Genomic DNA, 11,115 nt, shown 5'->3' with positions numbered 1-11,115 from the left:
AACAGAAGGCCAAAAGTGAAATGTAAAATGGTGGCAATGTAAAAAAAAAAAAACAATCCAGATAGCTCATACACATCTAACTGGCATTGGCACATGCAAAATTTCTGTCTCAATACTACAGTATATGTAGCTAGTTTACTAATTAGGACGATATTGGTACAACATTGCTAATGCATCACTGTTTTTCTTAATCTTTTTTTAAAATAGTTTTATATTTAAAATATTTATTTGGTTGCTGACTACCGTGAGTCCTATGTTACCTAACATTATGTCAAATAATCATGAGATAAAAGTTGCATTAAGGGAACTAAGCAGAATCTGAGCTGAATCTGTGTTAAGCAGAATTTGCCACAGGCGATTGCTTTAAGACTACAGAATACTAGTGTCGATATTTATTCATCACTCTTAGTGAAATGAAATGTTTTAGCGAAACAAAAATATCAATATCTCACTGCACTCTTCATTCATTCAAGACAAAATGTTTTCAGGGGATTGTGATGCCTGTGGGAAAATCTCATTTGAAGCCCATGAAAGCACCACAACTCCATTGATGCATGGCTTGTATGGGCTCTTATGAGAGATTCAAATACACTGTGTTTTACTGGGAGCAAAGTTTAACGCTCACTGGACAACAGGCTTTTAATACGTCATTTTGGGTCCTACCCAGACGCATGGCTTATCCATTATGATGATTGGGAAACCTCTCAAAAGGGCTGGACTATGTAACCAACAATGGTACTGAAGATGAGTGACATCTCAAACTTATATCGGGCTTTTAAGCTGCAGTAGTGGTCAGTAGCCTAATCCATAACAGTTTTAAATAAATCTGTATAGCTTGTTATTTTATCCCAAATTTTACTCCAAAAGGTCTGGTCTTTGCCTATATCCTCACTGGCAAACTGTAGTCTTGTTCTTATGTTCTTTTTAGACAGCAAAGGCTTTTCCTGGCATGCCTAACATGTAGGTCAAATATGTGCAGTCTCTTTCTGACTGTAGAAACCTGCACTTTGATACCAACATTTGCAAGACTTACTAGCAGATCCTCTGATGAAATTTTGGGGTTCTTGGAGACTTCTTGTTGCATCAGACGGTCTGCTCTTGGGATGAATTTTTTGGGACGGCCAGTCCAGGACAAATTGGCAGTCGTTTGAAATCTGCACCAATTGTGGATTAGTTTCCTTACATTGGAATGATGTATTTATAATAATTTGGAGATCTTTTAAAATCCCTTGCCAGACTCATAGGCATCCACAACCTTTTTCTGAAGGCCTTACAGAACTCTTTAGATCTTGGAATGATGACATGACACACCTCATTAACAAGGGGAATACCAGACACTAGAGACACTAGGGTGTAAATAAGACAAGCTCCTCCTGCACTCCCTAAGCAGGTTCTAATCACTTGTACCCAGTCTTGAACACCTGATTGTAATTTTATGGATTTGAAGGTGTGATAAATATTATTCCCTCCTCTGGCTTCCTGTAGCTGCCTGCATCAAATTCAAGGACTTGATGCACGTGTATAAGACCTTGCCTAGAACAGCACCCCCCTACCTCAACACTCTCCTTGAGGTTTGTGTTCCCCCATGCAACCTGCGATTGGTTAACAACCGACGCCTGGTAGTGTCTACTCAGCGAGGCATAAGGTCCCTTTCCAGAACCTTCAAATTCACCATCCCTCATTTAAAAATATATATATGGCTCTTACACTGGCTCTTACACCTCTACTCTGTGCACTCTGCTTCTCTAGAACTCAATTAAAAATCTTGTATGGTAGCACTACTTGTATTGTTCTCTATTCTCTGGATAAAAGCATTTGCTATATGAATAAATGTAAATGTAAATGAATGTAGGGGTGTACTTACTTTTTCCATGTGATTGATATGTTTCTTTATTAATTTAAAATGTGAAAATTACTACAAAATGTCAAAGGTATGTGTCATTTGATAGAGTGCATCAACTTTATTAATAGGCATTGTTTCAAACAGGATCAAATGTTTGATTGTCTAAATATGTAAAAACAAACAAACAAACAAAAAAACAATTTCCATGGGGTGTACTTTTTTTTTTTTTACTTAACTGTACATCTAGATGTGTTAAAGAACTTAGAATGTGGCACTTTTATTGGCAGACCATTAAATTTTTAGGTGAGCAAAAGTATTGGAACAAGTAGTCTTAAAGTAAATGAAAGTAAATAACATAATATTTGGTTACATATTTACATTTACAGTATTTGGCAATGCAACTTATAGTTATCTCATTTATACATCTGAGCAATTGAGGCTTAAGGGCCTTGCTCAAGGGCCCAGCAATAGCAACTTGGTGGTTCTGGGGTTTTTTGCCCTGCATATCCATTACTTGCAATAACTACATCAAGCTAGTTCACCAAACCATTATATTCTTCTTTTGTGATGCTTTTCCAGGATTGTACCACAGGTTCTTTCAGTTGTTATTGGCTTTGACGGGTTTCTCCCTACAGTCTCCTCTTCAGGGGGTGAATGCATGCTCAGTTGGGTTGAACATTGGTGATTGACTTATATACCCGATATGACAGTATGCACTTCAGTAAGAGACACCTGTGCTTCCCCTATTCTAAAAACCACCAACTGCCATGAGAGGGTGTAGGCTAAATAAATAGTCATCAACAGGGACAGCTGTCTTACAACAATGATGGGTTTAAGTCACATATTACACTCAAGGATGGCTGAAAGTAGCAAAACAATGTTGCTCCGGTGTCTTCTCAAATAGCAGACGAGCTGCATGTAATGTTGTGCTAACATACTATGTGAGCTATCGAGGAAAAGTCTTGAACAAGTGGAGACAAGATGATGGACATTAAGCTATAGCACCTTTTATAGTCATTTGATACAGGAATAAAGCTGTTGTATAGTTTATGTTGAGCATATGCTGCACGTGTTAACGAATGTCTTTCAAGTTATAGCATACAAACCAAAGCACAGCACTTCTTTATGGTGGTTAAGCGATTGGGGTGCCATTTTTATCACACTGATATTACATTTCTGAGCGTTAAAAAACATTTTAAACATGGGTCTTTCACTACAACCCATGTGTATGGTTCACATGACCAGATAACGTTTGTGCCTATCCCAGCTCATTATAACTATACTTTACCTTTAAAACACTTCGAAAATCTTCATTAATATGGGAATCCATTTAAGATCTAATGATTGAAACATTCATTTCCACAAGTCATCCATTACAAGTTATGAAAGAACACCATACATTCAACCCTATGAACAGATTCACCCTTGTGTTCAACAGGAAGTTGCATCATCTGAATTTCCTTAAGATCATGGGAAGAAGAAAAGTATGTTCTCTCATTTTCTTTTCCTTTATTTTCAATTATGTTGTGATATTGGCCTACAACATAACTTTAGAATGTCATTGATGTCCTTATGCCTAATAGCATGGGTGCTAGACATATACATATTCAACATTTTGTGTATTTGCTAAAAAACTCAGACCTGTAACTTTCAACCCAATTAAGAGCACAATTAAGAGCAAAATGCAGTCATTGGGCCTCATTTATCAGGCTTTTAGTAAAGTTATGTGAAAATGTGTGCATAAATGCTGATTTCCTTTGTACTCATGTGCGTAGGTTGATCACCCGCTCATTTGTATGTAGTGACACTCTCAAAGCGCCATAAAAGTTCAAGTGTACAGACATCTGGGAGCACGAAATGAATGCTCACGGTAAAGGAGTGGAGACAGGAGTGGAGGTTATTTTGACTCACTTCTATGCCAAACAAAAATATATTAACTGAATAATTAGTTTAATTTGTCTTAATTTGTGGGTTAGTGTTGGCTCGATTACATAATTTTTCATATTCTTTAATTAATGACAATAATATAAAATGACTGCATTTTACCATATTTTTCTCGATGGTACTCATAGTCCCTGACCTAGTGAACTGGCATGAGGATTTGTTTTTGATACAGACTACAAAGCAGTTTTATAACTGGATTTTATCACACTGGATAAGAATGTCTGATAAATGTTGTAAACGTAATAAAAACAAGCAATTTCAACTCAACAGTAGATTCCATACATAAAAGTGAGTTTTTGCAATTTCATGAAATGATATGAGTTGAAGTTGATAAAGTCAAGGTTTACATTAGTTAGTCTTCTTGATTGACATACACTCAGGAGCACAAGTAGGATATAAATGTTTTTCAGAATTTACAGGATTTTCATGAATACCAAATTTCTGGTGTAAATGCTCATGCAAACAGTTTAAGTACAAATCCCTCTGTATCCAGCTTGATGAATAAGTCCCATTGTTTGGAAAGAAACCTGGTAAAAACTGAGATATTGTTGCCTGGGATGGGTTAACACAATTTCCTATGGTTTTCTTACATTCAAAGTTGACGAAAGCTTTTTCAAAAAGATGACTTCTTAAGAGTGACTATATGGTACTCCACACACTGAGGCCTTAAATTATAGCTGCTATCGGCATGTTCGTAGATTTAGCAGGTAAGCTGATCAGGTATTTAAGAAGTATTTAGAAGCATGTGTGTCCCAGGCATTAACACTTTGATTCTTGGGAAAAGAAGAACAAATCAGCCACTGTTCATAGAGAAACATCTCTGCTTCTTCTGCCTAGCTAAATGTCAGATATGAACGTTAGTATTGTGTTGATAGGACAGGAAGGTCGTGAGTAGAGGGATAAAAGGTGAAAGGTCAGTGAGGAGTCTGAAACAGTCACTTGTGGAGAAGAACAATCACTCTATCGATCAGTATGGAGGGGTGGGAGGAGACCAGGCATGGAGGGTCACTAACCACGGCAACAGAGTGCCCTGACCTCTCATTCTTTCCATCTCCATCTCATGTATTTCCATACACTGCATTGAGTGTGGTGGAATGTATGAGATACTTTTTGTATACCAGCCATGTTTTGTGTACAGTATGTTAGACAGCTCCTCTGGGAATGTCCACTAGTCAGTTTGTGTGAACATAAGCTGCACACACAGTACATAGCATATCATTTGTGTATCTATGGTCCCCTCCGCTGGCCTTCTGGTGAAACTACATGCAGTGTTCTGGCCTGTGAGTACTCATTACTTTTTGAGTTGAGAGCTCTTGTGTGTAACCTATTCTTAATGTCTTCACTTGTGAAATCCCTCCAAAATGTCATTAGCAAAAAAGTAAACACAACATTGTGCAAATGAGATTTTGACCTTTTTTTTTTTTATTGAAAGCTTCATTGAAATAATAATTCATAATAATAAACAGAAGTTTAAACTCAACATCCACTGATTTACAGAAACTCTCAGGATCACTACTCGGACACACGGGAGGCATGAATGTGCAGCATGAAAAAAAATAGCATCCTAGAATTGCTTCACTTTCATAATCTTTTCATCAACACATGTACAGTTAAAAAAAAAAGATTTCCATAAATATTTTTCCATTTCCTCTCAAATAAGTTAATTTCTCACAGAGGTTTTGCCGAATTTCATAGATCATAGTGAATAGCTTCTCTGTTGACACAACATGACCTTCCCTGTTTTAAAGCCGCAGCTCTTGATTGGTCAGTAAAGTTTCTTACTTTATATTTGACAGCCAATTAGATGTGAACACACAATGTGGGAATCTTAACAGCCAATGAAATATGTAGTGCTATGATTTGTAGTGTTAAGGTGTCAAGTTCATTGCACTGTAAAACCCAGCAATGATTTTATTACATAATTTATCCTAAGGACAAAACACCTCAATAAACAACTTGGGATTGTTCCTATGAAGTCAAGTATTTATTATGGTTTAGGGATTAATTTAGGCATTATGGAATATTCCACTTTTATGTTCTATCATCTCAATTGCTCCTCAGAATGAGTGTGACCTTTTTTTTTGCAGTAGGTGAACAGTTTAATTCGCTGTTGGATTTTACAGTGTGAAAATCCCATTAGGAATGGAAGAGCACAGTTTACTTACTGTAGGCTGTAACACAGCAACAAAACGAGAGTTTAGGTCTACCGTTTAGAGCAGCTCCCTCTGTATCTGTAGTGTATACAGTATACTCTGCTATGGACCCTTTGGACCCTTTCCATGGTGTGAATGTAGCTGCTCTGCTAGCACTGTGGTCCTTATCAAAGCAGCAGTCAGTCTTTTAATCGCTTCCCATCTGCCACTGCAGCCCTCCAATACTGAATGCTTTTTAGCAGCAATTACATGATAAAAATGAATGCTCCAAAAACACAGTAGAAAAAGAAACAGGTTTGTTTCATTGAGAGAAATGGAAATGTCTAGCAAGCTCAACCTCTATCCTGTTAGATAGCTTTCCTTGATTGGTTACACACTGTAGCCTATTCATCTGGACACGTGGCAGAGAGGGTTTCATAGTCATCACACCTGTTCCATTATATTCATTATTCCAAAGACAAAAAGAATAAATCCCCCCCCCCTCGTCTCCCCCTCCACCCACACCCTAACATCCACATAGTTTAATTACATCACCGTGAGAGAATGTTTCATTCATGGCAGTAGAAATCTAATTCTATGGTATCAGCAGCTACCAGTTTGCTTTAGCAACATATAAAAGGGAACACAGAAGAATCTTCACTACAAGTCACCAGCTTTGTAGCGGCTCATTTGTATAGGATGTTAGCCAGTACGTTCTGAGGAGGAAACTGGTTAGCACCCAGAGATGCCCTTTGTGAAGATGAGAGATGAGGCTCAACAAACTATTCATGCAGAAAAAACTACTAGCATTGAGTTGGTGCAGCAAATACAGTATCTCAACTTCTCAATTCATAATTAAGGGGTCTTGAAAAGACTTCCTTGAATTTTCAGCATCATTATGGAGTAGGGTATGTCATGAAAACGCTCAAAATAACTAACCATGAAGCTATGAATGAACAATGTGTAGCAGACAAAGCACATCACTAACAGCAGAAATGTCACTATGTGTATTTAAACTTCATGTTGAGCAAAAAATAGTTATTGATCATTAGTGAATTTATGTAGAACAGCTAAACATGATCTTTCTGACTCCTATGTTTTAGATTTCCTTGCAAACTGCTTTGCTAAGAATGAGGTGAGAACTAGCATGTGTGGTCTAAACAGTTAGCATGTCTTGCCTGGAACATCTCACTCTTATTTAGATTTAGCTCTTCATTGCTTTTTTAAATTTTTTTTTTAATTTTTAAATTTTTTTAACAAGGCACTGGAGTAACCACCTGATCCCACATTTAAGAAAAAAAAATCACCTTCTTTTTCATGGTAGCTGATTAGCTTCAACAGAACTGGGGTTATCAACAGATGCCAGTGTGAACATTTTGTAAAGTGGGACGCGTATCCGGGAAACACTATGGCACGAGAAGAAATTCTATTGAGCTTTATCATGTGGCCTGTCAGGTAGTTCACTCCCAGTATGCATTCCATACCATTTCCATAACACATTTAGCTTCCTGTTTCTTCCCGGTAGAACTGCTTAAGTCTGAGGTAGCAAACTGCAAAAGAGTTTAAATACACACACGTGACTACTAGAATTTTGGCATGACATGTTTGTAACACTGAGGACGTGAAACCCTTAAAACGTTTCCTGAAAGCTTGTTGTTTCAGAAAAAAAGCTGAATTGGAGGAGCCGTGGTGAATATGTAACACTGAGACATTGAGTCAGTGACCCGTGGGTGTTGTAACAGTGATGTACAGAGCTGAGAGTCAGAGAACTTTCCTTTTTTCTTTTCTTTTCTTTTTTTTTTTCTTTTACAGCTTCTCTAATGCCATCTGCTGGGGAGACACCACAGTCAATACAATGCATGCAATCTAGGAGTACTGCCCTCTCTCCGTCTGAGTGATTGGTAGGAAAGCTGCAGCAGAGGAAGTATGTTTAACCCCAGAACCCACCCCAAATGTAAGTACTGGTCTGACCATCAAGGTCAAACAAATACTTATGAGACACAGAGACTAGAACAAGAAGGCAAAAAAAAAAAAATCAAGTAGAAAGAAAAAAAAATCTACTCCACTGTCTCTACGGGGTTTCTTCATCTTTGGTATAAAATATGCCATCCATGGGCTGCATTTGATCCACAGCTAAGAAAGACTAAAGAAATTGTCAACAATTTCCTATTACTATTGCTTTTTGCACACATTTGCTTTATTTTAATTCAAAAGCTCCTATCTACGTACTTTTGCACTGCCAGTATTTTTTTTTTCCTGGTTTTAGTTTTTGATTTTTTTTTTTTTTTTGCAATGAAACAAGCAAAGCAGGCTGAAAACACCTTAAAGCTCATAAAAATATTGCAGATAAAAACAATAATGCCATTAAAAATGATCTCCACTACACAATAAACTGCATTTCCCAGGATGCAGTGATTTAACATTTTCTTTTTTTTTCTTTTTTTTGCTAAAAAAATGCAACTCTCTTTAAACACATCACTATAGTTTGACTGTCCTTTCTTTTAAACACAAAGTCGCCACTGATATTTTAAAATGTCTTCACAAGACCTTTCTCATTCCTCTGTACAGGTAATATGATAAGCCCCCGCTCCATTTGTTCTTTCAGACAGCTTGTTTTTGTTGTTTTTTTTGTTTTTATTTCTTTAATTGTTTTGTATTTTTTTTTGTTGTTTTGTTTTTTTGCAACAAGACGTTCAGTTTGGGAAAAGTCTTAGACGTTTCTCAAAATTAAGGCAACAAAGATGATAAACATTGATATTCTCTAGAAAACTAAAATATAACATAAAAAAAATCCAAAGTAAAAGTAGCTTAGAATTTGAGGAAGACTTCTTTTTTTCTCTTATTCTCTCTCTCTCTCTCATGCTTCCTCTAATAGAAAACTCACCATAGCTGAAGACCTACCTGCACATTCAGAAAAGAACTGGAAAACTTTGTACTTTGTACTTGAAATTCAACACTTCATGAAGAAAAATGTCTTGTAAATTTGTAGATATCCATTAAACTCTAACTCCACGACTGCATATCTCTCTCCTCTATGACCATGATGTAGGCTTTCACCGGCTTCTCTTGCTCTGTGCAGATGTCTGATAAATTCTCTCTTTTGTTTGGTGCTTGTGCAAAGGTGGACCCAAACATCTTCTGCTCAGTCTTTCTTTTTGTCCTCAGCACAGTCCCCCAATCTCAAGGCAACGCAGTCACCCAAACACCCCCTCCTCCTCCTCTTGTTATCTGATCACACAGGGAACAGGAAGAGCAGCAGCGACGGATGAAGCAACCACCGATGGAGAAAAGAGATAGAAAAAAGGAATGGTCAAGACACAACTCCCTTTAAGCCTGAAATTTTCATTTAAGCAGCTAACAAATAAGACAAGATCTTAGCGGTAAATGAAACCTCCATCCTAAAACACACCTGTTTATATGTTAATATTTACAATGGGCTTTGCAGGTCAGGTTTGTTAGTTGGTGCTGTATTGTTGTTGTTCCTGTGAGAAGTTACAGTTGTGTGCTGTGCTGACATCAGTAACACAGTTACAATGGCATTTACAGTAATAGGAGGAAACATTTCAATGACCCCAAGTATAAGTTATAACGGTCAGGTTTCTCCATTAACTCCTAAATACAAAATCATAGCAGCTTCTATTCTCACTCACCATTTTCCAGAGACGTTCAACGTCATATTAATGAAAAAATCGAACGTAAGACTAGTAAACACAACAAATGTGGGACGCAAAGTTCCAGAATGCAGTGCAGCTATACGATGCAGTTGTGCTGATTTATGGCAGAGACTAGTGCTCTACATGATGGCAATAATGATGCCACTGACGATGGTATTAGCATGAAATGGAAATGGAAGATAGTTTGCTTGAGCAGAGTGTGCAGATGTGCAAATTATAGCTTATAGCTAAGACAGGTCAAATCCCAAATGTTTGGAAAATTTTTAATCATTAGCACAGGTGGTAAAGTGGCATAGCGGTAATGTAAAAAGGGATTACAGCACAGCAATGTTTTACATTTAGGAAGCTTATTTTCACAGCAAAATGGCAATAATAAGCATTTCCATAGTGGTTTTCTATTCACCAGTGCTTCCAAGATTGGTGGATATGCGAGGTTAAAACTCTACACTTTGTGTAGAGCAAAATCAGAGGAGGTGAACAGGAATGCATACTGAGAAGGTGAATTTATGCATATTGAGTCATCCTCCATTCAAATACTGGCAGATTTTATTTCCATCCAATGTAGCCACTATGTTAGTTTTTTATGAAAAATGTGATCTCTCTCTCTCTCTCTCTCTCTCTCTCTCTCTCCCCCCCTCTCTCTCTGTTTTTTAAACAAATCACTATACACCGATCAGCCATAACATTAAAACCACCTGCCTAATATTGTGTAGGTCCTCCTTGTGCCACCAAAATAGCTCTGACCCATTGAGGCCTGGACTCCACAAGACCTCTGAAGGTGTGCTCTGTATCTGGCACCCAGACGTTAACAGCAGACCCTTTAAGTCCTGTAAGTTGCGAGGTGGGGCCTCATATGGATCGGACTTGTTTGTTCAGCACATCCCACAGATGCTCGGTCGGATTGAGATCTGGGGAATTTGGAGGCCAAGTCCACAGCTTGAACTCTTTGTCATGTTCCTCAAACAGTTCCTGAAGAATTTTTGATTCCTGGTGCCATCTCTTCCCTAGGTAAGTGATGCCGTCCACATGATGTGAAAGAAAACGTGTTTCATCAGACCAGGCCATCCTCTTCCATTGCTCCATGGTCAAGTTCTGATGCTCACGTTGCCACTGTAGGTGCTTTCTGCAGTTGACAGGGGTCAGCATGGGCACTCTGACTGTTTTGTAACTGTGCAGCCTCACACACAACAAGCTGCAATGCACTGTGTGTTCTGTCACCTTCCTATCATATCCAGCACTAACTTTTTCAACACTCTGTGTTACAGTAGCTCTTCTGTGGGGAAACCTAACCACTGCTTACCAGGAACACCCCACAAGACCTGTAGTTTTGGAGATGCTCTGACCCAGCCATCTAGCCATCACGATTTGGCCTAGTCAAAGTCGCTCACATCCTTACACTTGCATATTTTTCCTGTTTCAACACTTCAACTTTGAGAACTGGCTGTTCACTTACCACCTAATATATCCCACCCCTTGACAGGTGCCACTGTAACAAGATAATCAGTTATTCACTTAACGTGTC

At 38.0% G+C, this 11,115-nt stretch overlaps 1 protein-coding gene across 2 annotated transcripts in view; it reads right to left on the bottom strand.

The window, feature by feature from the left end:
* Positions 1–5,191: 5,191 nt before the first annotated feature.
* rbms3 (RNA binding motif, single stranded interacting protein) overlaps positions 5,192–11,115 on the bottom strand; it is a 148,682-nt gene continuing 142,758 nt past the window's right edge. For both annotated transcript variants that reach the window (XM_053633386.1, XM_053633377.1), the window contains exon 14: positions 5,192–9,147. In XM_053633386.1, the coding sequence (XP_053489361.1) occupies positions 9,144–9,147 (4 nt within the window). In that variant the 3' untranslated portion in view covers positions 5,192–9,143. The remainder of the gene's footprint in view (positions 9,148–11,115) is intronic.

Source organism: Ictalurus furcatus, chromosome 1 (genome assembly GCF_023375685.1).
Source record: "Ictalurus furcatus strain D&B chromosome 1, Billie_1.0, whole genome shotgun sequence".
Lineage (NCBI taxonomy): Eukaryota > Metazoa > Chordata > Actinopteri > Siluriformes > Ictaluridae > Ictalurus > Ictalurus furcatus.
The sequence above is the reverse complement of the archived record's forward strand: the minus strand, read 5'-3'. Positions and strand labels throughout refer to the sequence as shown.